Source organism: Podarcis filfolensis (assembly GCF_964270895.1).
Source record: "Podarcis filfolensis genome assembly, chromosome: 5".
Taxonomy (NCBI): domain Eukaryota; kingdom Metazoa; phylum Chordata; class Lepidosauria; order Squamata; family Lacertidae; genus Podarcis; species Podarcis filfolensis.
Window position 1 is genome coordinate 462042 of NC_139608.1, and position 25525 is coordinate 487566.

Sequence of the window (25525 nt, forward strand, 5' to 3'; positions counted from 1 at the left end):
TGGTGAATCTCCCCATCCAGTTGAGCCCAGAGATCCTTGCTTGGCTGGATATTGGGGAGGGCTGAGCCATAAAGAGCCTGTTGCCCCTTCCCACATTTCTCCCCCCAGGATACCAAAGAATGTCAAGCAGCTCCAGCCAGAGAAGATGTGACTGGGCTGGGGGGGCACAGGCCTGGGGGAGAGCCATGGGGGCAGCACAAAGGCAGGCAGCCTCCTGCTCAGCCGGCAGCAGCAGCAGCTTCCGCTGTGACCATACCCAAATACGGGGAACAAACCCAACCAAGGAGGCCAGGCTCCTGCTCCAGAAATTAAGAAAAATAACAACAACAGCAACTAAATGTATTAGATATACATTTGTGTTTTCCATGGGTTGAAGTGAACATCCACATGTACAGTTTCCTTTTGCACAGCAAAAGATATAATAATAATTATAATATATCTATACATATCTATAGAAACACTGAGACTGGAGAAGAAAATGGATTTGTGGAGAATAAAAATAATATTCGCCAAACCTCATAATTTTAAAAAAAACAAACCCAAAAGGTCTCCATGATCTTCACCACAGTGCAAAAGAAAGAAAAACCTTAACACAGCATGGAATGGAAGGAACCATGGAGGGAGACACACGTTTTTTCAAAAAAGGAGGAAGGGTAGAAGGAGAGTCAGGCAGGGAAGGAGGGATGAAGACCCCCTTCCCCCCTTGGGGATCTGTAAACAAGACACACCCCTCCCCCACCCCCAGGGTTACGGAAAAGCATTTGGCAAGTCTGGGGGGTCCCGAGAAGCTGGGGCGTCATCGCACCATTCGGGAGCGGGGTGGTCCTACCGGCGAGCGGGCGGCCGGACGGGGCTCCTTCTCCGAAGACCGGCCGCCGGGCCGAGGAGGAAATGTGCCGGGGCTTTCCTGCCTGGAGGGGGAGGCTCGCGTGGTGGCCCCGGGGGGCAAAAGAGGGTCCCACCTGGAGGGCGCCGGCAAGCGTGGCCCGTCCTCCCTGCGGCTTGGCGCCTCGGCGGAGCCTCCCCTGCCTCCCGCCCCTCCGACGGCTCCGTCAGCCGCTGTCTCCGGGCTCGGGGCTGTCCGGTCCGCGGCACGGCTGGAGCGGCGGCGGCGGGGACCCTCCGTCGTGGCCGTTGCTCTCGATGGACGACTCGCTGCCGGTGCTCTCGCCCGAGAGGAGCCGGGTGACGCGCAGGTCGGCGCGCAGCAGCGCCACGTCGTTGCCGATGGCCAGCTCGCCCAGGTCGCAGATGAGCTGCCCCAGGCTGGGCGCCGCGTCCGCGCCGTCGTCGTCCTCGTCCTCGCCCAGCGGCGCCAGCAGCTCGTCGTCGTCGCAGTCGCCCTCCTCCTCGTCCTCGCCGTCGGGGCCGCCTCCGTTGGCCAGGCCTCCGGCGCGCAGACCGGCGGCGCGCTCCTCCAGCTCCTCGCCCAGCGCGTCCTCGGTGATGGAGCCCAGCTTGGGCGCGCTGCGGCTGCGCTCGACGGGCGGCTTGTAGCAGCAGCCGGGCCCGTGCAGGAGCAGCTTGCGCAGCGGCACCAGCGGGATGGCGCCGTCGGCCGCCGCCGCGCCCGCCTGCTGCAGCTGCTGGTGCCGCGCGTCGGCGCGCTTCTTCAGGCGGCGGAACTCGGCCAGCGCCGCCGCCGACGTCTGGTAGAGGAGCAGCGCCATGGCGCGCGCCTTCTCGGCCTTGGAGACCAGCACGGCGTGGCAGCGCAGCAGCACGGCCTTGTGCTTCACCTCGTGCCGGTAGATCCAGGCGAAGAGGCGCGGCAGGCGCGGGTCAGCCACGCAGTAGGTGACGCGGTGCAGCAGGTAGAGGTGGCCCGGGCGAGAGGCCGCCTCGGAGGGCGCGGCGGGCGCCATGCGGATGCCCTGCGGCCCGATGGTCAGCTTCATCTTGGTGCCGTGGCGCCCGGCCTCGCTCTTGGCCCAGATCTTGCCCACCGCCACGTCCGTGCAGCCGTCGCCCTTGGCCTGCAGCGTGGTGGCGTTGCCCAGGTAGAGCACCGTGTAGGTGGGCGCCTCGCTGCTCACGCGGAACTTCTTGCGCTTGCAGCGGAACAGGTTGCCCATCCTGCTGAGGGCGCCCTCGGGCGGGCACGCGCGAGCCAGGGAGCCCAGCGCCGCCGAGCAGGGCAGGCTCCCCGCGCCCGCCGCGCAGCAGCTGCCCTTGCCCTTCCCCGACGGCGCGCTTGGCGGAGGAGGAGGCGGCGGCGGAGGCGGCGGATGCCGCCGGTGCTTCTGCTGCGTCTTCTTGTGCTGCTGCTGCGTCAGCTGCTCGTCGTCCACGGCCAGCAGCTCGAACTTGTGCCTCTTCCAGGGCAGCATGGCGTCGCCGCCCGACGGCGCGGCCGGCCCGGGGCGCTGCTGCTGCTGCTGCTCCTCAGCTGGAGGCGCCCGCCGCAGCCCCGGCCGCCCGCGCATCCCGAGGGCGCCCGAGGGGGACAGCCGGGCACGGGCCCCCCGCCTGCCACCGCCGCATCGGCGCGCGCGCCCGCCGCCCCTCGCCGCGCCGCCGCCGCCGCTGCCCGACCCGCCGCCGCTCCGTCTCCATCGCCGCCGCCGCTGCAGCGCGCTTCACATCCCGTCCGCGGCCGCTGCTTGGGGCTCCGCGCGGGCGGCCGCGCCGCTAAATAAAGGCCGGCGGCGCCCAGAAGCCCCGCCGGGGAGGAGCGGAGGCGGCGCCGACGGAAGCGGAGGGAGGGACCGAGCCGAGGCAGGAGGAGCCCCGGCGCCGCTGCCCTCCTCTTTCCCGGCCGGGGAGCGCGCTCGGCGGGGAGGGAGATGCGCGTGCGGCTCCGGATCGACGCCGCGGCTGAAAACGGGGAGCTCAAGGCGGAGGGAGCGACCACCGGGGGGGGGGCGGAGGGGGAGGCTTGGTTGGCGTTCCCGGCTGCGTTTGCGCGCAGCTGCCTCTCCGCCCACCGCCGGTCGCATCCTCTGCTGGGCAGCCGGAGAAGCGGCAAGGACGGGGCGCAGTGGGGAAGCAGAGGGACAAAAGAACCGCGTCGCAAAAGGGCGAATTCGGGCCAAATCCCGGCGGGGGAGGACGAGGGGGGGGAGAGCGAGCCGGAGGACGGGCGCAATACGGAAACGGGGAGAAACGGGATAGCAAACAGAACTCCTCATCTCTAACCATCTTAGGAAACGGAGCTCCCGGGTCCTGTTTTCTGTTTCTTTATTTCCATGTTTCTGCATTTATGTCCCAGTTTCCCCCCCGTCCAAGGAGCTCAAGGTCCAGGGGTCTCTCTCTCTTCCCGTTTTATCCTCACAACCCCAGCCCTGGGAGGGAGCTTAGGCTGAGAGGCAGGGACGGGCTCCCAAGGTCAGGCAGGAGAGTTTCATGGATGAAGTGGCCACTTGAACCCGGGTCCCCCAAATCCCAGTAGTCTGTCACTGTAACCACTATTCCACACTGTCTTTTTACGCCTTTGATGTGAGAAGAAGAATGCTGCATCTCCCTGGCCAAAGGGTCCATCCAGGGAACATCCCAGCATCTTGACTCTGACAAGGTGGCTTTTCCGTCTCCCACAAGCAGAAGCCCCTCTGGCGGCTGCTCCCCTTGCCAGGGCTGACTGAGGGGTAGACTGCTTTGGAATAGGGAGGTTGCACCGAGCTGCCACAATGATCACTGCCCCTCCCCTTCTAAGCCACCAGGGATAATGGTCAGGAGAGCATTGTCTAGTATGGCTTCACATTTAGGTGATGTGTCAAGGAGCATTTTCTTCCATTAGGTCTGCTGGCAAGGGCCGTGGCTCAGTGGCAGAGCACCTGCTTGGCATGCAGAAGGGCAGTGGTTCCATCCCTGGCAGCCTCCTCAGGGAGGGCTTGAAAAAGACTCTTGCCTGCCTGAAACCTTGAGAAGCTGCTGCGTGTCAGTGCAGTGCAGACGGTGCTAGGCTGGAAGTGAAAAGCAGAGCTTCCTGTTTTCCGCTCAGTCCAATGAGAATATTCCCAGCACGGATTCCAGCTGCTTCCCCGCTTTCCTTGGCTTCACGGATTTCTCCCCACAGCCCCAAGATCCCTCTCCCGGTCAGCTGCTGCCAACGCGGACCCTATCTGCGCATATCTGAGGTCAGGATTCTTTGCCTCCATAGGCATCACTTGACACTTATTGTTTCTTAAATATGTATCCTGCCCTTCATCCGAAGATCTCGGGGTTAGGGCACAGCAAAAAGACACAGAAATAAAACCACAAAGTACATAACGAAAACAAGAATAAAAGCAAAGCAAACCAAGAACCCACCCAGCCTTGGACATGTTGTTGCCCAGTCACCCAGTTTGGAGAACTCCTTACAATCTGCTCAAGTTTTTGCTGCCCCAAATGCTGAGTTTCCCCCTTATACCATCCTGTTGCGGGCAGTGCAGAAAGAATCCCCAATATAATTTTGTGTTACGCAGATGTGAGCAGCAGGCCTTTGTAATGTGCCATTACTCACTTCCCTCCATTGTTCGGGGCCTGTTTACTCCTCCTCCCTTTCTCTCTCTGCCTCCGGTTGTTTAACTGACAACAGCCCCCAAGAGTTCCTGTCTGTCTTTGTCTGCCATGACTGCTGAGTTTTCCCTGGAGGCAGAGGTACAGTGGAGTTGGAAGAGGGTTCAGAAAAGGGCAACCAAAAAGTCCCCTACAAATAAAATCTGCAGCATTTGGGACATTTTTCGTTTAGAGAGGCCCAGCCACACTTCCCCTTAAGCCCATACCTCTTTGCCTCATTTTCCATTTGGTCTGGGGCACGGTGATTCCACTTGTGTTTTTTGCCTGGGACCCCAGAAGCCACATGTTTTCCTGTTCATACTTCCTATAATCAATAGTCTGCTTTTTGTGTTGTCTCTACCTTCAGCTCTCCCCCTCCCCCACGGCAGAGAGCCAGAGAATCAGAAACCCAGAAAATCAGATTATCAGAAAACCAGGTTTTCAGAAACCTGAATAATCAGACAATCATTCAACATATACAAAAGGAGATCCTCCCAATACACGTTTTGCACATACAGTATACTGTTTGCTTGTGATTTTTGTAAGAATGCTAAAGAGAGAAAAGTAAAAAAATAAAATAAAAATTAAGCATGCCAAGAAAACTGGGAATGTGCTGCTGGAGAGAAGCTGCAGAGACAACTGGAAAAATTATCCTGCCAGGGTAGGCAGGGAGAGAAGGAGAGAAAGTGGGAGCCGACTGCCCCCAACATCGCTTCCAGGAAAGCACAGGAAATCTCATTCAGGAGCTATTTTAGGACCACTTCAGAAGAGGGACAAGTGTTCCTTTGGGTTTTTCACAGCTTGATGTTTGTACCAATTCAGCAGTAAACACGGGGTTTTTCCAGGGAAAGTGGTGGGCCCAAAAGACAAAAACAAAACCATCTTGGATCCCTAATAACAGATCAATACAGAATACTAGAAGGGCTTGAGTGTTCATTTTGCACCTTGGTTTCCTTCCTTAAAGCCTGTGTTGAGGTATAATCTTGATAGCCGTCGTGGAGCGTATTAGTCGGTAATCTGTCCAGCAGTTGCCAGCAAAGATCACCAGTGTCAAAGCAATGATTCTGCAACATCATCTTCGTTGGACTGGTCATGTTGTTTGGATGCCTGATGATCGTCTTCCAAAGCAACTACTCTATTCCAAACTTAAAAATGGAAACTGTAATGTTGGTGGTCAACAAAAGAGGTTTGAAGACACTCTCAAGGCAAATCTAAAAAAACTGTAGTATAAACACCAACAATTGGGAAACACTGGCCTGTGAGCGCTCCAATTGGAGAACAGTCTTGACCAAAGGTGTCATGGGCTTTGAAGACACTCGAACTCTGGACACAAGGGAGACACCTGCTAGAAGGAAGGCACGCTTGGCAAACCCACACTGTGATCAACTCCCGCCCAGAAACCAATGTCCCCACTGTGGAAGGACGTGTGGATCCAGAACTGGTCTCTACAGTCACTTACGGACTCACTGTTAAAACCGTGTTTATGGAAGACAATCTTACTCGGCTATGAGGGATCGTCAAAGAAGAAGAAGATCAGAATACTAGCAATCATAGGACAAGCAGTAGTCATGGCTTTGCCCTGAAGGTGACGTGATAGTTTATAAAATTATGCCTGGCAGAGAGAAAGTGGATGGGAGAAGTCTCTTCCTCTCTTCTGTCAGTAGAATTTGTGAGCATCCAATGAAGCGGAACCTGGCAAGATTCAGGACAGCACAGGGCAAAAACTCCAATTGGTAAAAGTAGACAACAAGAAGCGTTAAATACTTTACAGGATAGCAATGTTAAAAGTCTGAGAAAACTAAAGGTCTCCTGGCAGCACAAGGATAACAAAGCAGGTGCCTGGTGAGCTTCCCAGGGTGTTGGGAAGGGTGTTCCATGTGCAGGAGACGCCACCAAAAAGGCTCCACCTCCTTGCCTCCTGCTGTCCTTCCAGTGGCCAGGATAATTGCCTCAGGTGCCAACCTCAGGAAGAAGTGGGGAAAAGGATACGGGACAACACTAGAATCAGGCCAAAAAGCTGGCAGTTGCCTGGTTCTCAGCCCACGTCTGAGATCTCTTTGGAGAAGCACCGTATTTTTTGCTCTATAAGATGCACCAGACCATAAGACGCATCTAGTTTTTGGAGGAGGAAAACAAGAAAAAAAATATTCTGAATATCAGAAGCCAGAATAACAAGAGGGATCGCTGCACAGTGAAAGCAGCAATCCCTCTTGCTGTTCTGGCTTCTGGGATAGCTGCGCAGCCTGCATTCGCTCCATAAGACGCACATACATTTCCCCTTACTTTTTAGGAGGGAAAAAGTGAGTCATAGAGCAAAAAATATGGTAAATGAGTTGTTATTAAAGTGTTATTCTTGTTGATACTTTATTATTATCATTCTCATCATCTTCATTTCAATTCATCTGTTGCCTGAGGAAGGCCCTATGCAACTTACCCACATTTTTTTTTTTTAAAAACCTATAAAATGTTGTCATGTCCCAGTCATCACTGAGACAGGTTTTTGTAATACTGTGCATGTATTTGTAAGGAGAGTCTCTGTCCGACAGTAAGAGACGTCTGAGAAGGGAATGGCTGCCTTGGAAAGAGGTGGACTCTCCTTTGTTGGGGTTTGCTCCACAGAGGTCAGGTGGCCATCCATCAGGGAAGCTTCAGCTGTGCTTCCTGCATTGCAGGGGTTGGGCTAGATGACCCTTGGTGACCCTCGCAACTCTAATTCTGTTTCACATATGAGATATTTATGAATGGCCTGGTGTCCATCTGGACATGGCTATTGATTCAATTTGTCATTTATCCCCAGAACTTCCTCTCTTGTTACTTCCATCTAACCCAAAACAAACACGGTGGCCAGTGTGAGTTTCTGAAGACGATCTTTCACAGTTAAGACCAATGTAAATGATTAATTCAGCTTCTCTGCACCCTTTGTTGAAAACATTTCCAGTAATCTGTTCATTCTTTTGTCACCTTAACAGTCTAATCATCTTCCTTCCTGGTTGCCTTCCTGCTTCTGATTTCTTTCTTTCTTTTCAAAAACAACACTTGTATTGTTTTTAGTGATACCCAGCTCAATGTTTTCTTTTGGCCAGAGGATGTGCTCACTTTGTTCCTCTCATTCTGGTTAGATTTCCAGTTTGCAAGGAAAGCCTTTGGGTGGTCACTGTAAAAGCAAGGCCTTTGAAGTATACTTGTCTTTTATAGCTCCCCTGACTCTGCTCCTTGACCATGCTGACATCCACTTGGAGTTGAGGATACCTTTTCTAACCTGGTCTGAGTGAAGGGGCAGGAGGCCAATGGGGGCCCAGCGAGTTCATCCTCCTGTCCGCCCAGCAGCAAAGCAGATGCCCCAGAGGGGAACCGGCAAGCAGGATTCGAACACAAGAGCAGCTCTCCCCTCCTGTGGCTTCTGCCAACTGGCCTTCGGAAGCATCGCTGCCTCTGACTAAAGTCTAATCTCTTTTAAAGTCATTCAAAAGAAAACCATTTCCTTGATCATTTGGGTTGCCCTCTTCTGAATCTTTCTGAAACCCACCGTATCTTTTGGGGGTGAGGAGACCAGAACACAGCATTCGAAACGCAGCAGCACCATCAATTTGTTTAATGGCCCCACGATGACCAGCAGTTTTGTTTTCAGAATTCTAGATAATATATGAAAAAAAAGTTTAGAAGCCCAGATCTCAATATAGGAACATTTCCCCCCCAGGCATCTGGTCAGCCACTGTGAGAACAGGGACTAGAGGAGCCACTGCAATTTTAAATAGCCTCCAACTGTCCTGAAGAGATTGTGTGATCCTCTCTACTTTCCCTTTCATCTTCCTTTCATCTAATACTCTCATCATGAGATGTTTCCTCTTTTGTTAGCAAATGTGGTGTCCAGACTGGGCTATTCAAGCAACGGTCCAATTAGTTATCTAGCACAGGAATAACTTTCTAATGGGAAGAGCCGTTCAACGGAGGAACAGGCTCCTTTGGAAGGTGATGGGCTCTCCTTCACTAGAGGTTTTGAAGCGGATGTTGGATGGCTGTCTGTCAGGAAGTCCTTAGCATTGCAGGGGGTAAGACTAAATGGTCCTTGGGGTCCCTTCCAACTCTGCAGCTTTTGTCCAGCTGCTTTGATTACATCTTGCACTAGATTCAGAGGGGATCTCTGGCAACCTCTGCTCAACACGGCTACCTATCTGTAACCTCTGCTCTAGTCAGTTTTGTGGCTCTCTGTTCTAAGGCAGCCTCATTTAGGGGATCTGCCTAGTTGGCTCTGTTGCAAGGGCACTGCTCAGGCAATCGGGGGAAGTCAGAGTCACCAAGTATTGCAGCACTTGGTTCCTGGGCGCGCTCTCTCTCTCTCTCTCTCCCCCCCCCCCCCCGGTTTCATTTACCGGTATATTTGCAGAAGTTTTCATGGCCTATTTTCAGAGCCCCCTTTGCCAGGTGCATAAAGTGTTCTTCTCGCTTGGTGGCAGCATGTAAATGAACCCGCCCAGAGATACAGCCAGTGCTGGATTTACATATAAGCTAAACAAGCTCCAGCTTAGGGCCCCACTCTCTTGGGGGCCCCAAAAAAATTTAAAGGAAAAAACAACTAGATCTACATTTCCAAAATATAAGATAAAAAAATGAAATAAAACCTACATCCAGCAACAGTGTTTTGTATTGTGTAGGCTCCTATGATGTAAGTCATGGGCCCCGCCTGCTAGCCTGTTCCCTCAAATAGCCCTGGTTTGCTCATTTCTATATATAGGGTGCCTACATTCTGCATGGCCTTTGCATTCTGCATGGACTTCTCAACAATTACTTTGATAAAATACATATTTTGTTATGTGAAAATGGCTTTAGATACCTATTATGTCCATAAATTACCATAGAGCATATATTCAACACAAAAAACCAGCGACAATTTGTTGTTGACAAAGGACAGCTGGACATATAAATGGCCCCATTACCTTCAGTAACTTAGGATCTTATCAAACCTAAATTTGGCCCTGGAAGCAGCCCTGGCGAGGGGGCTCTGCATTATGTCCCTTTCTGTTGCCTTGAGACGCTGCGCATCACTGAGCTGCTGTGTAGTGTGCTCAAGGCCAAACAACGCGTGTCACTGAGAAGTTGTACAAAACTTTTTGCAGCTGCAAACAGAAGTTGTATGTGTCTGTTACCAAGACTGGAGCCACTGTGTGAGAGAAGGGGCGTGGCCCTTTATTTCCTCCTCCATCCTGAAGAAAATCTGCCTGTAATTCTTGCTCAAAGAAAAAGGAAGGCACATTCATTGAAGTAATTTACTAAACCCACATGCAATGCTCTGACACATGATGTGGCTCTGTGCTAGAATCTAAGTCTTTGGCCAGAAGTCAACATGCCTTTGGAAACTTCAATAATAATAATGATAATAATTATTATTTATATGCCGCCTGTCTGACTGGGTTGTCCCAGCAACTCTGGGCAGCTCCCCACAAAAAAACAGTAAAAACGCAATACATCAGACACTCAAAACTTCCCTGGACAGGGCTGCCTCCAGATGTCTTTTAAAAAACACAGTGTTTATCTGTTGACATCTGCTGGGAGGGCGTTCCACGGGTCAGGCACGACTACAGAAATTGGTATTTACAGGTGTTGATGTTGTACTGAATTATTCACCCGTCTTTTAGAACCTGGCAGAGGAACAATTTGACTGGCTTCTAAGGAAACCCAGTGGCTACACTTCTCAATTCAGTGGTTCTGCCCCCCCGAGGGTTGTGGTGGCATCACCTAGGGGTGTGTGTGCTGAGGTAGGGGTGTGTGTGCAGGAGAACACTGGAGGTATAAATAACTACCAGACTTTGAAAAGCTCATATTACTGGATCAAGATCATCAGTTTTGTTGAACTAATTGAATAGAACTGAATAGTTTAAGCTGGATTTTTTTTGGGGGGGGAGTGCAATTAATTGTTACTGTTCTGACTTTTACTTAGTGGCCATGCAAACCACTATTCTGGATAATGCTTTCTATAGGGTGGGGGCACTTTAATAACCGGATGCACAAATATAGGATGGGGGACACCTGGCCTACTAGCAAGATATATGAAAAGGATCTCAGAATCTTAGTAGACCACAAACTGAACATGAGTCCACAGTGTGATGCAGCAGCAAAAAAAGTTAATGCTATTCTAGGCTGCATCAGCAGTCTAGCCGCCCAGAGTGGCTGGGGAAACCCAACCAGATGGGCAGGGAACAGATAATAATAAAAATAATTAATAATTATAATAATTATAATTATAATTATAGTGTCTAGATCAAGGGAAGTCATAGTCCCACTCTATTCTGCCTTGGCCAGACCATACTTTAAACACTGCTCAGTTCTGGGCACCACAATTTAAGAAGGATGTTCATAAACTGGAACATGTTCAGAGGAGGGCAAACAACATGATCCAGGGTCTGGAAACTTTTATGAAGAATGATTGAAGGAGCTGGATATGTTTAGCGTGAAAAAGAGGAGACTGAGAGGAGATAAGATATCCATCTTCAAATATCTCAAGGGCTGCTACATGGAGGAGGGAGCAAGCTTTTCTCCTGCTCTAGAGCATAGGTCAGTAAAAGTAAAGGTACCCCTGGACAGTTAAGGCCGGTCACAGACAACTCTGGGGTTGCGGCGCTCATCTCGCTTTATTGGCCGAGGGAGGCGGCGTACAGCTTCCAGGTCATGTGGCCAGCATGACTAAGCCACTTCTGGCAAACCAGAGCAGCGCACGGAAACGTCGTTTACCTTCCCGCCGGAGCGGTACCTATTTATCTACTTGCACTTTTACATGCTTTCGAACTGCTGGTTGGGCAGGAGCTGGGACCGAGCAATGGGAGCTCACCCCGTTGCGGGGATTCGAACCGCCGACCTTTCAATCAGCAAGCCCAAGAGCAGGGTTAGGCAACCTAAGGCCCGGGGGCCGGATGCGGCCCAATCGCCTTCTAAATCCAGCCCGCAGACGGTCCAGGAATCAGTGTGTTTTTACATGAGTAGAATGTGTGCTTTGGGCAGACGAAGGTGATAGACTATATGGGACTGGCGGAGATGACTGGCAGAATCCGCGACCAAGGAAAAGAGACGGTGGAAGAAGATTGGAAGAAATTTAAAGTTTATCTTAAGAACTGTTGTAAAATTAATGAGTGCTAAAATGTCATGGGTAATGTAAAACAGAATTGCAGCGATAAATGATTGGGTAAGAGGAAAAGGATCAAAGAAATTGAATCATAAGTAATTGAAATTAGGGGTTGCTGAAAAAGTTTAAAATAGGGATGCAGGAAAGGGAGGTATGGGGAAGTCGTTGAAATAAGGTTTAAGAAAAAAAGGTTATGAAATTATACGTGTTTATATGTTTGTTTGTTTATGTATTGTTAGTTGTGAAGTGTCTCAATTTATTTTGGAAAATCAATAAAAATTTATTAAAAAAAAAAAAGAATGTGTGCTTTGATTTCAACTGCACCTCTGGGTTATTTGTGGGGCACAGGAATTCGCTCATATTTTTTCTTTTCAAAATCTAGTCCGGCCCCCGCAAGGTCTGCGGGACAGTGGACCGGCCCCTGCTGGAAAAGAGGCTGAGTGGTCTAGTGGGATGCGGGACAGGGGAGGGGCTGGACTCTGTCCCGCCTTGCCGGGGCTGGACTAGATGCCCCCGGGCTCCCTTCCCTTCCCACTAGGCGACTCGGCCCCGACCAGGCAAGGTCACGTGCCCCTCGCCCTCCCCGCCGCCTTTTCCCCGCGGCTCGGGCGCCCCCTGGCGGCGCGCGGAGGAAGCCGCCCGGAACCGCAGGTCGCCGCCAGAGGTTCCCGCCGGAGCCTCCTCCGCGACGCGCCCGGCCGCGCCCTCCTACTGGCTCAGCCCGGCCACGTGACGCGGAAGGAGTCCCGCCAATCGCAGTCCCCTTCCGGTTGGTGGCCCACGGGGCCCCGAGCAGAGGCGGCATCATGGGGAAGAAGAAGGCGGCGGCGGGGCTGGGCCGGGCGCTCATGCGGGAGCGCAGCGGGGGCCGCGGGGGCCGCCGGGCGGCAGAGGGATGGGTGAGTGGCGGGAGGGGGCTCGACTAGATGGCTCTGGGGGACCCTTTCCAGCTCTGGAGGGTCTGTGACTCCCTGCGAGGTGGGCTGAGGCCGCCCTGGGTCGGGCTGCGGCAGAGGTAGACTGCGCCTGAGCAGGGAGGCTCGTCCACCTCCCCGGAAGCTCCCCTGCACTAGGAGCCTGAGAAAGACAAAGTCTGTGCAAAGTCTGTGTAAAAGAACATTGTCAAAACGTTAATCGGTTGGCAGGTATTGATTGGGCTTCTGTATGCAAATAGGATAATTTTATAAAATATGAAGTAAGTTAAATAATATGGGGGAAATAAAGTGAGGTGTGTATTCAAGAAATCCAATTGGAGAACATAATGGGAAGATCAGAGGTCATGTCAGAAATAGCTGCAGAATGATGTACAAAGCAAATACAGTATCAATTTAGGAACAAATGATTGTTTATTTGGTATTCTTTATTTTGTTTTTAACAATTACTGCTTATTTCTTTTATACAATGTTTCAACTAATAAAGCATGAAAAAGAGAAAGTCTCTCTCTCCCCCCCCACACACTTTCTCTTCCCTTCCTCCTGCTCCCTGCAGCTCAGCCATGAGGAGTGGAGGCTTGAGGAGGAGGTGGTGGGGATGCCAGCCCTGCTTGCCCCCCTCACCCCCTGCCACTCCCAGACCCCCCTTCTCTGCTCCTGGGCCACGTGGGCTTCCAAGGCTCTGCATGCAGACCGCCCTAGGCTCAGCCCCCGGCAGCATCTCCAGGCAGGGTGGGGAATCACCTGCCCCCCCCATCTGAAACACTGGAGATCTGCTGCTGCTGCCAGCCCTTCTCAGTGGGGGGCAGCTTCCCGTGTCTGGAAAGCAGCTAAAGCAGAACCTCCTTGTGCCAAGGCAGTCTGCCATTGGCTACCCAGCACTGGAGAACAGGTGGAGGTAGCCGTCTTGCCCTGCCCAGAAGCTTCCTGGAAACATCTGGCCAGGTGCTTCTGGAAACATGATGCTGGCCTAGGTGGGCCCTGCAGCTGGCCTGGCGAGGGGGTTCAAATGCTCTGCTCTTCCCTCACAGCTGCACACCAGCGAATTGAACGACGGGTATGACTGGGGACGGCTAAACCTTCAGTCCGTCACTGAGCAGAACTCGCTGGAGGAGTTCTTGGCTACTGCTGAGCTGGCAGGAACCGAATTTGTGGCAGGTGAGTCCTTGGCAAGGATGTTCCTGTGTTCCAAATCCTGACACTTTTGCTGCTCTTGACAGCTTCTGTTGCTCTGCAGAGAAGCTGAACATCAAGATTGTTCCTCCTGAGGCTCGGACTGGTTTGTTGACACCGGAAGAGACCCGGAAGATCCAGGAGTTGCATGAGCAGAACAAGCGCTTCTTGTGCATCCCGAGAAGGTGAGTCTGTCGCAGAGTTCAGGGTGCTGGTGACCTTTCACGTTCTGTGCTGCCACCCACATCCCCTGTGTTATTTGCATCCTGAGGGTGCTGCCGGTTTAGTAGCATTTCTGTGCCACATAAAACATGAGAGTGGAAAGTCCAAGAACCAGAGAGACACAACCTGTAGTGTGGTTGTAATGGCAAGAGATCTCTCTGGTTTGAAAATGGTGTTTGCGGTCAAAGCTGTAAAAGAGAACATAATATTCATAGCTTTTGATATGTCTGTGCTGATGAGCAGAGTATGGAAAATATGAGTTTGAACACTTACTACAAGAAAGTAAAATGTGGCTTGCTAAGCTAAGCTCAGACTTGGTGGGATGACTCCTGTGATTGGGATGTAGGAATTGAATCCTGTGACTTGATCAAAAAGAATGGATGCAATAGAAAGGGAAACAAGGAAAGAGTGACTTAATTATCATTTGTTTGTTTATTACCAACCCTTCACTCTTTGGTTGCAGGGTGGGGTACAGCTTTATAAACAATATTAAAAACAACTTAAAACTATAGAAATATAAGATGGGTCCTGAAAACATGGACCTGTACAGACTTCTGGGAGAGTGAACATGATAGTTCTGTGGAGAGCAGTTGGCTAAATATAAAAGCAAAAGTAAAAATACACAAAGAATATTGTGTCTGGAGCCTAACACAGACCACCAAACTAGGGTGTGTGTGCTGCTGTCCTGAAACAAACTAAAGCAGATGCTTTAGGGAAGCAAGAATTTATGGTAACGTGGAATTCCACTATCCTGATATCCGCTGGGAGGCAAGCCCTGCAAAGCATGAAATCTCTATCCCTCCACCACCCCATACTAATAAAACCCCCATAATCTGCCTTTGCTGATGACTTGCCCTGTGTCTGGTGAGAGCAGGCCACGTTGGGACAAGCGGACGAGTCCTGAGATGCTGAACCAGGCAGAAAGAGACAGCTTCCTGGAGTGGAGGAGGCGGCTCGCCAGGTAAGTGCCCCCTGCTGCTGCTTCGTCTTGCGGGGCCTCGGCCTCTGGGGGCTTGCATTTCCCCTGACACCACCTGGGAGCACAACATCTCAGGTTTCTTTCTGTGGAGGATTTTCACAGGGTGGAGCCATGCGCCAGTGTGGGCAGGGATCAAGAAGCCGACTGGGGCAACGGCAATACTCAACAGACGGTTCAGTATGCCTCCCTCTCGAATGCTGTTGCCTCAGTTAGAAAGCTGTTAGTCTGGATTAGAAGCCTCTGACCTGTGGAATCATCCTGGCCTCTAACACTCTCCTGCTTCCTCCTTTCCCGCCTTTCATTCCAGGCTGGAGGAAGAACAGAAGCTCATTTTGACCCCATTTGAGCGGAATTTGGATTTTTGGCGCCAGCTGTGGCGAGTCCTTGAAAGAAGGTAAAGCTGGCCCTTGCCCTGTGGCTCTCCCTCGCTTGGAAGCCACTTGCTGGTGGTGGGAATGGGTTAGGATCCTGTTCCAGAGACATGGAAAAAGGTTAAAGAATATTGGGAAGTGATTTATAATGAGTTGAAAAGCATGTTTAAAACAGCATTCCCAAAAAGTCCAGAGGCTTTTCTGTTATGAATAGTTCAGACTGAAGTTCCCAGGCGTCAGAAAAAAATATTTATGTATGCAACAATGGCGGCTCAAGTTTTGTTAGCCCAAAGGTGGAAAGTGAGGGAGGTCCCAAATACGGAGGACTGGCAGCTTGAGATGCTAGAATTTGCAGAATGAGCAGGTTTAAAATATAGAATAAGAGAGCAAGAAGAACATCTCTTTAAAGAAGAGTGGCAAATCTTTGCTGAGTACTTGGAAAATAGCTGTGCACAGCTAAAGACGCTGGCAGCATTAAGATAAATTCAGCAGTGTGGTTAATGTTTGAATGAAATAAGTTGGAGAATTGACTAAAACGGTTACAGTGTGAAAGTGCCTGAATTGCTGGAGCTGGGATTCCCCCATCTGAATAGCTACATGCTATTGCTATGGTTGTTTCTCCAACCTGGGCTGCTCCTCCCTGATTGAGGCGAGGGGGGAGCTAGTGGCCAGTGAAGCAGCCGCCCCTTCCCTTTCCTCTTGCAGTGATATTGTGGTTCAGATTGTGGATGCCAGAAACCCCCTTCTCTTCCGATGCCGCGATCTGGTAGGTGAAGCGAGCCGGGGAGCGGGATTTACTGGGCAGCTGGTGGGGGTGGGGGGTTGTCCTGTTCTCTGCTCAGTTGGCTCCTTGCTCTGTGCTGCAGCTCCCAGGTTAGATCGCCGATGGCATCTTCCGGGAGGGCTGGGAGAGAGTCCCTTGCCTGGTAGCCTGGAGAGCCGCTGCTGCCAGTCAGTGCGGGCAATACTAAGTTAGATGGACCAGGGGTGTGACTCACGATAAGGCAGCTTCCTGTGTTGCTGTGTGCCAAGCAAACCCAGACTCTGCCCAGACTCTTCAGGAGCACAGGAGGCTGCTTTACCCTGGGTGAGACCCTTGGTCCATCTAGTGTCTACACTGGCTGGCAGCAGTGGCTCTCCAGGCTTCCAGTCGGGGCAGTCCCAGTCCTTATACTGAAGGAGATGGTTGGGACCTGGGTTGCAAAGCCAGTGCTCTGCCTCTGAGCTCCTGCCCTTCCCCAGCACCTGGGGGTAGGGAAAGGTGAGCATTCTGGACCTGAGAGGTCCATCTAGTCCAGCCCCTCTTCCCACCCCAGGAAAGGAGACTCTTCCAAACACAACGCACCCTCCAGGGTGGACAGAGGGGCCCACCTGTCAATCGCCGGACGTCCCAAGGATCCCCAGCCAGCCGCTTTGGCCTGCCACTCTGCAGGGGCATTCCCTGCATCTCCCATGGGCCCAGTTGTGGAGTGTGGGGAGGTGGGGCTTGGCCATGCAGGGAGGCCTCAGGAAGCCCCCGGGACGGAGGTCGCCCATAGGGCAAAGGGGGGGGATGCTCTCTGCCTTTCTTCACTGAGTCTGGAGGGTGATTCTGCTGCCTCCCCGCCTTGCCTCTCTGCCCAGGAATGCTACGCCAAAGAGATCAGCCCCGAGAAGGAGAACCTCCTCCTGCTCAACAAGGCCGACCTGCTGAGTGAGGAGCAGCGCTGCGCCTGGGCCCGCTTCTTCCAGGACGAAGGGGTCCGCGTGGTCTTCTGGTCTGCCCTGGAGGAGGCCAGGCGCCTGGCAGAGGACAGCTCTCAGGTAGCAGACGCCTCGGGGGCAGGCGGCCGGGGCGGAGGGAGCAGCTTCCACAGGGGCCGCGCTCAATGCTTCGGCTTTTCAGAACGTTCCTTTTTCTAAAGAACCTTCCTGCCCCTGGGCATGCAGGATACTTTCCTTGCAAATACTCCCAGGATCAAAACACTTTCTCTGGAAGAGAGGTGCTCAGGCTCTTAGAAAGCTCCCTAGACGTCCTGCAACACAAGAGAAGCTCAGCCTTCCACTTTAACCTCCACGGGGCATAAGCAGTGAGCTGGTTCTGTCACAGTCGGCCTCCAGCCCAGCAGCCAGAAGATCTGGAGGACGCCAGGATGGGGGAGGTGGCTCTAGTCCCCGTTCTTCTCCTTTCCAAGTTGGGCTTCATGTACCTGTGGATTTTCCTTTGGTCTCCAGAGGGAGGTGATCAGGCAGGCATTAGTTGGTATTGCGTAGAATCAGAGAGTTGGAAGAGAGGGATCCCAGGAACCGTCCTGTTCTGACCCCTGCAATGCAGAAATCTCAGCTGAAGCACCCCTGACAGATGGGCACCTCAGCTCTGCTTGAAAACCTCCAGTGGAGGAAAGTCCGCCACCTCCCCAGGGAGACTGTTCCACTGTCAAATGGCTCTTAACACCAGAAGGTTCTTCCTGACGTTGAGTCGGAATCTCCTTTCTTGCCATTTGAATCCATTGATTTGGGTCCCACCCTCTGGAGCAGCAGGAGGCAAGCCAGCTCCACCTTCCGGGTAACAGCCATTCTGTGTTTCGTGCTTCTACATTCTAAGTGTTTAATTCTGATAGCCAGCCTTTTTGCTGCCGCTGCAAGAGGTAGATTCCAGACTTGTTTAATGAAAACCAGTGTTTGGCTGTGTTCTGCTGAGCCTGCAGGCAGAGGCACCTGCCCTGAATTCTGTCCCATTTGCTCAGGGGTCAGAAGCTGCGCAAGAGCCAGGCCTGGACCAGGACCATTCCAGTGAGGAGGAGATGCAGACCTCAAGCCGCCACGTGGAAAGGGGACCTGGCGCTCTCTCGTGGCCTCCTGGGAACAAAGAGCCCAGCAGCAGCGAAGAGGAAGGCAGCGACGTCTATGAGGACTGTGCGGAAGAGGAGGAGGAGGACGCCTGGCTGACCTGCTCTGAAGATGAGGAGAGCAGAGCCCCTGTTGGGTCCGTGGGGCAGAGCAGGACTGATTCCCCCCAGATCCAGAGGGCAGCAGGACCCCCTCAGGGCCTGCCGCTCAGGAACAGCAGCCGCTTAGTGCAAAAGGAGGAACTCCTGGAGATCCTGAGGACGGTTCACTCCGGGAGGAAAGTCAGGGAAGGCGAAGTCACTGTTGGGCTGGTGAGTTGGGGGGACCGACTTGGAGCAGGGCTGCTTGTCCCTCCTCTGGCGCGGCAGGGAGGAGCCGGTGCGCCAGGCCTGCCTCTGTGCCAGCCGCTTCCTCCCTTCTCTCTTTTTTTTTTTGAATAAAATTTATTAAAGTTGCAAAAAAAATACAAAAATAGAAAAAAGAAAAGAAAAAGTAAAAAAGAACAAAAAATACAAAATACAGAAAAATAAAAAACAATTAAAAACAAATCAGTCTTTCCATATCATATCTTTCATTTGCTTGTTTCCCTGACCGCCTCACACCTCCCTTTTTTGTATTCTAGTTCAGTAGTTGTTTCAGCAAATCCTTACCCTTTTTGCTTTTATCTTAATATTTTATCTTAATGTATTGTAACTTTACATTTTCACCCATTAACAATTCATCTTTGCTTAATCCTTTATATCTTTTCTGCTAAAACCACATGGTTTAATTCCAACATCTTTCTAACATTCCTTAATTTTACAATATTTCTGTAGATAGACTTTAAATTTCTTCCACTTTTCTTCCACCGACTCTTCTCCTTGGTCTCGGATTCTGCCAGTCATCTCAGCCAGTAGTCCATCACCTTCATCTGCCATTCTTCCCGGGTGGGTAGATCTTGTGTTTTCCAGTACCTTGCGATAAGTATTCTTGCTGCTGTTGTGGCATACATAAAGAAAGCTTTTTTTTAAAAAAAATAATTTTTATTAACTGGCCAATCACATCAAATTAAATCACATCACATAAATTCCAAATTACAAAGCCAAATTTTTAAATTTTGTTGGGGGAACCCATACTTCAAGATCCAAAGGGGGATTCAGATCATCTTCTTATTACTGCGTTAATGTCCAAATCAGTCCCAATCAGTCCAAACAAAATTCATAATTCTATCCAGTCTTATCTTGGTGTTTCCACATCATATCTTGTTCATATAATTTCTATTTTTCCTTTACGATCTCTTCTGTTAGTCTCCTTAAGCCGATAAGCAAAATAATAATCCTGTGTGGATTTCCCGTTCCTCCACTAAGTCCAGATGGTTTCCATATATCTCCTTCGTAGATAACATCGCTCTTTCCATCATAAATTTGGCATTTGTCGCTCTTAAGTCCCACCGAGAAGTTGATCCACGATATGTAAACAACTCTATTTCTCTCTTTCTCCTCCCAGACCCAAGAGCTCCAACAATGCCTCCCAAAATGGCGACGGCATTTTTAACTGCATCATTCCAAAACTCTTAGCTTTCCAGGTTCATCTTGAAAGATTGCTTTGGTTCGAAAGTTTATCTCCACACAGCCTTAAATCCACATAAAGAAAGTTCTATCCTCCTTTAACACCAACTGGCCGACCATGCCCAAGAGAAAGGCCTCTGGTTTCTTCTGGAAGGTATATTTAAATACCTTTTTCATTTCATTATAAATCATCTCCCAGAAGGTCTTAATCTTTGGGCATGTCCTCCAAAGGTGAAAAAAGGTGCCTTCAATCTCTTTACATTTCCAACATTTATTATCGGGCGGGTGATAAATTTTTGCAAGCTTGACTGGTGTCATGTACCACCTGTAAATCATTTTCATAATATTCTCTCTTAAGGCATTACATGCCGTAAACTTCATACCTGTGGTCCCAAACTGATCCCAGTCAGCAAACATAATGTTGTGTCCAACATCCTGTGCCCATTTAATCATAACAGATTTAACCATTTCATCCTGTGTATTCCATTTCAACAGCAAGTTATACATTCTTGACAGGTTCTTAGTTTTAGGTTCTAACAATTCTGTTTCCAATTTTGATTTTTCCACCTGGAAACCAATTTTTTTGTCCAAATTATATAGCTCCCTTATTTGATAATAGTGAAGCCAGTCTCGTACTTTGTTTTTTAATTTGTCAAAGCTCTGCAGTTTTAATCTGTCTCCTTCTTGTTCCAAAATTTCCCAATACTTCGGCCAATTTGCCTCCATATTGAGTTTTTTCAGAGGCTTAGCTTCCATTGGTGACAACCACCTTGGGGTTTTGTTTTCAAGCAAATCCTTATATCTTATCCACACATTAAACAGTGCTTTCCTGACAATATGGTTTTTAAACGATTTATGCGCTTTGACCTTGTCATACCACAAGTATGCATGCCACCCAAAAACATTATTAAAACCTTCCAAATCCAAAATGTCCGTGTTCTCAAGAAGCAGCCATTCTCTCAGCCAGCAAAAAGCGGCTGATTCATAGTAAAGCTTCAGGTCTGGCAGGGCAAATCCACCTCTTTCTTTAGCATCAGTTAAGATCTTAAATTTTATTCGGGGTTTCTTGCCCTGCCAGACAAATCTAGAAATGTCTCTCTGCCACTTCTTGAAACAGTCCATCTTGTCCAAAATTTGCAATGTTTGAAACAAGTACAACATCCTTGGCAATACATTCATCTTTATCGCAGCAATTCGGCCTAACAATGATAACTTCAGATTTGACCATATTTCTAGATCCCTTTTCACTTCCATCCAACATTTTTCATAATTATCTTTGAATAAATTCACATTCTTGGCAGTCATATTGGAGGGGGAAAAGGTTCCAGAGTCGTGGAAAGAAGCTTATATTACAGCAAGGAATATAATTAATATTTTAGAAAAATTACAAGTGAACATTAATACTAAAGCAGTTTTGATATTTGTGGACGCGGAGAAAGCCTTTGATAATATTTATTGGAGCTTTATGAAGAAAAATTTACAGGGAATGGGGGTAGGCCAAGGTTTTGAAAACGGTATAGGTGCAATCTATTCAGAACAAAAAGCAAAATTAATTGTGAACAATGTGATTTCAGAAGAATTTAAGATTGAGAAAGGAACACGACAAGGTTGCCCAATCTCCCCATTGCTTTTCATATCGGTGCTGGAGGTTTTGCTCAATATGATTAGAAGGGATCAATTGGTAAAGGGTATACAAGTCAGAGCCAAACAGTATAAATTGAAAGCATTCGCTGATGATTTGGTCTTAACATTACAGGAGCCAGAATCCAGTACCAAAAGAGTATTACAATTAATTCAAGAATTTGGCCAGGTTGCGGGTTTCAAGTTGAACAAGCTGAAAACTAAGGTGCTAGAGAAAAATCTAACAGTGACTGAAAAAGCGAGGTTCCAGAAGGAGACAGGTTTAACATTGGTTAAGAAAGTGAAGTACCTGGGGGTTAATATGACTGCCTCCCTTTTCTCCCTAGGTGGGCTACCCCAACGTTGGGAAGAGTTCGACCATCAACACCATCCTGGGCAAAAAGAAGGTCTCTGTGTCGGCCACGCCAGGGCACACCAAGCACTTCCAGGTACTGCCTGGCTGACCGGCTGTCGGCGGTATGGCTGCTGCTGCTGCTGCTGCTGCTGCTGCCAGGCCGAGAGGGGCGGGGGTGAGGGCTGGATCAGTCCTGCAGGGCCCCCTGCTTCCATGGGAGGAAGTTCTCTGCACCTGCCAGGGCAGCTCCCTTGCCTTTGGGAAAATTCCAGCTGTGGCAGAGTGGACGTGGCCCCAGCCCCATAGACCTCCCCGTCTCCTAGGAGCAGGTTAGGAGGGCAGTGGGTGGGGGTGGGGTGGGCCCCAGAGTCTCTGCTCTTGCCTTCCTCCTGGACTCCTGCGCTTGTGCCCCCTCCTGCAAGGGGTACTGCGTCCTGCCGGCCTCTCATCCTGGCCTTGCCCTCCTCCTTGCTTGCTGCCAAGGCACCTTCCAGTTTCTGATTTTACCTTACGGAAGCAGAGCAGGAGCTGGAGGGGAGGCCAAGGAGAGCCTCCAGGGAGTGGCGGGCGCAGCATGGGAGTCGGGCCAGGAGCTTCCGGCAGCCCCAGCTGCTCTCGCCCTTCTTGGTGCTGGTCCTCCATAGCTGCCTGCTCTGGGCTCTAGGGGGCTGGTACCTGAGGGGAGCCGGAGCTGAGCGCCTCTGCTGTTCCCACCCCCCTGTAGACGCTGTACGTGGATCCGGCCCTCTGCCTCTGCGACTGCCCTGGCCTGGTGATGCCCTCCTTCGTCTCCACCAAGGCGGAAATGATCTGCAGCGGGATCTTGCCCATTGACCAGATGAGGGACCACGTTCCCCCCGTCTCTCTCATATCCTTTGCTTTTTTCTGGGGGGTGGGGGTGGGTGGGGATAAACTCAGTTCTCCATCTGCAGAGCAGCCAAGGCTGGCCAGGGGTCCTCGGCTTCAGCCCTGCCCCAGACAGGAGTTGGCCATATTGGGGTGGGGGCTTTCTAGTCGCCTTGAGTTCCCCTCAGTTGCCTTTGGGTAGCTTTGCCAGGAAGGGCAGGGTTCAAGGGCAGCTGCACCTGCTCCCCCTCACAAAGACAGGGCATCTCCTGATTCGCTGTTGGTTCAGGAAAGCGCCCCTCCAGATGCAGCAGAGGGGCAGGGAAGAGAGAGGCAGCCTCAACTGCAAGGAAAAGAGCTGTCTTGGGAGGTGAGGCGGGCAGCTGCCAAGGTGGGGGGCCTGGTCTCGCTTTGGGCACCCTTCTCCCCCCTCCCCACCGCTTGCTCCTTCACTGGCTCACGTCTGCCAGCGTATCCCCCGGCCGGTCCTGGAAGCCACCTACGGGATCAACATCATCCGGCCTCGAGAGGACGAGCCGCCCGATCGGCCGCCCACGTCCGAGGAGCTGCTGACGGCCTACGGATGTGAGTTGCCGCCCTGCGAGGGGCTGTGCGCTGGGGTTTCGGCTCCCTCCGAGTGGCTGCTCCTCCTTTGGCCCAGGAAGGGCTGACCTGATTATGGATTTAGAAAAGTAACTTCTCTATAGCTTTGTCTCAACAAAACATAAAACGGAACACTAAAGATCCTGTCTGTCTGTCTCATGGGACCAGGGCCCTGCAGGATCTGATTTCTTTCCGCTGGGCCTGTAAGACAGAGTTGTTCTGCCTGGCCTTTCCTTTGGCTTGGAATCAACTTGATCCCCTCCTCCTCTTTCCTTTCTCCTTCTGTGTTGGAACTCCTATTTGGGGACTTCCCTGGCTTTTTTCTGGGCCACGTAGGACCAGTCTGGATAGTTGGCTTTGGTGATGACTTGACAATTTTATCCCCCAAAAAGTATTTGAGTTTGCACTGAAATGAGGCTGCATGTTAATGTTTTAATGTTGTATTTTAATCTTGTTTTTAAAGCTGTATTTCATTCAATTGTTTTTATATTTGGTGTTAGCTGCCCTGAGCCCAGTCTTGGCTGGGGAGGGTGGGGTATAAATTATTATTATTATTATTATTATTATTATTATTATTATTATTATTACAAAGTTAAAAGTGGACAACAGGATGTCTCAGCTGCCTGCATAGGCCTGGTGGAAGAGAACCCTTTTCAGCAGTGCTTAGGTGTTGGCACAGAATCCCCTGGCACAGAGAGCCCTTCGTCTGCCAGAGCTGCTCCGGCTCATTTCTGTGGCAGCCTGTCCTGTCCCCTCTATACAAACATCAGAAGAGCCTGCAGCTGGATCAGGCCCAAGGGGACCTGTCTCACCCAGCAGCCTCTTCTCCCAGGGGCCACCCAGATGCCCCCAATGGGGAGTCAGGGAGCAGAACGTGAGCACAGGAGCAGCAGCAGCAGCTGGTATTCAGAAGCATGGCTGCCTTCAGCCGTGGATGTGGCACATAATGGCTGTGGCCAGGAGCCTTCGATCGGCGTCTCCTCCATGAATTCATCGAATCCTCTTGTAAAGCTGTCCAAGTGGGTGGCCATCGCTGCCTCCTGCAGCAGAGAGTTCCAGGGTTTCACTCTGCGCTGCGTGAAGAAGATTGCTTTATCGGTCCTGAACGGTCCTTTCAGTTTCATGGGGTGCCCCTGAGTTCTAGTGTTAGGAGAGAGGGAAGACACCTTTTCTGTGTTCTGCATGCCATGCCTCATTTTGTGGGTTTCTATCATGTCGCCCGATACTTGCCTTTTCTCTAAGCTAAAAAGTCCCTTGTCTCTTTCCTCCCTTCCTTCCGCCTGGCCCAAGACATGAGAGGCTTCATGACGGATCATGGGCAGCCCGATCAGCCCCGCTCGGCCCGCTATGTGCTGAAGGACTACGTCAGTGTAAGTGCTGGGGACTCCTGAGCCCCCGCCTCAAGGCTCTAGGGAGGAAGGGGGGCGTGCTGGAAACGGAGTCAATAAATGTGTCCTGGTGGGGAGACGGAATCCTTACCTTCTCCATGTCTTGACTTTCATTTCTCCCTCTCCTGCTGCCTGCCTCTCCCCCCGCCGCCCATTTTCTCACAGGGCAAGCTGCTCTACTGCCACCCGCCTCCTGGCACTGACCCCCAGGACTTCCAGTTGTGTCACGAAAGATGCCCCTTGCAGAGCAAGGCCGGGCAGCGTGAGGCCGGGGGGCTGCCTGGCAGGAGCCCCAGAGCAAAGCAGATCGAGAATGTGGTGGACTCTGCCTTCTTCCACCAGGTCAGGGGCTGTGTGCATGCATGCGGGGGGCGGGGAACAAACCAGGCACCCGCTCTGCTCCGACGCCTGCTTGGGTGAAATATAGTGCACCTGGTCAAATCCTGCTTGGCCTCTTGGGCGGCCCCCTGCCTTCCTCTTTGCCCACACTACCTGGCCTCTTGGCTCCCCAGGTGGGCCTGTCCCCCCCCCATGTCACCTGGAGGCTCCCCCCTGACACGGCCTGCCTCTTTCTCCCAGGAGAACGTCCGGGCCCTGACCAGAGGCAGCCAGTGCCTGATGGGCAACCGAGCGGGAGGCCCCTCTTCCGCGACCGGCGCCGAGGACGCCGGAGGGAAACCCTGGAAGAAGCACGGCAACAGGAACAAGAAGGAGAAGATCCGCCGCATCACGAAACACCTGGAGGCTTGACTCTGCGCCTCTGCCCCTCTCTGGGCAGGATTTCACCTCCACCAGAGAAGAGAGGCAAGAAGAGGTGCCACGGGCTGGCCTCCCCCCTCCCCATGCAGGGGACTGTCCCTTGGTGGGCCTGACCAAGGAGAGGCTCTCTGGTCAAAGCGCCTGGAAGAGGAGGAGGAGGAGCTGCTTGGCAACCACTTCACCTCGTGGCCCAAGCCTGGAGCAGGAGGCCGTTCTCCACTTGCTGGCAATAAATTTTTCTTACCTTTGCCATCATTGTCTTTCTGCAAGTGTGGCAGGTGGATCACGATGTGACCCTGTCCTGTCCTGAC

At 51.5% G+C, this 25525-nt stretch overlaps 2 protein-coding genes across 2 annotated transcripts; one reads left to right on the forward strand and one right to left on the reverse strand.

The window, feature by feature from the left end:
* Positions 1-334: 334 nt before the first annotated feature.
* FAM43A (family with sequence similarity 43 member A) lies at positions 335-2552 on the reverse strand. Its single transcript, XM_083614961.1, has one exon. It carries the CDS (start codon positions 2424-2426, stop codon positions 1053-1055), a length of 1374 nt encoding a protein of 457 aa, XP_083471087.1. The 5' UTR covers positions 2427-2552; the 3' UTR covers positions 335-1052.
* A 9787-nt stretch (positions 2553-12339) lies between these two features.
* On the forward strand, positions 12340-25462 carry LSG1 (large 60S subunit nuclear export GTPase 1). Its single transcript, XM_083613014.1, has 14 exons — positions 12340-12489; positions 13554-13680; positions 13760-13880; positions 14792-14878; positions 15204-15290; positions 15973-16033; positions 16891-17070; positions 17994-18407; positions 21611-21712; positions 22343-22510; positions 22935-23049; positions 24358-24437; positions 24621-24797; positions 25035-25462. Exons 1-14 carry the CDS (start codon positions 12397-12399, stop codon positions 25203-25205), a joined length of 1983 nt encoding a protein of 660 aa, XP_083469140.1. The 5' UTR covers positions 12340-12396; the 3' UTR covers positions 25206-25462.
* The last annotated feature ends 63 nt before the right edge of the window (positions 25463-25525 follow it).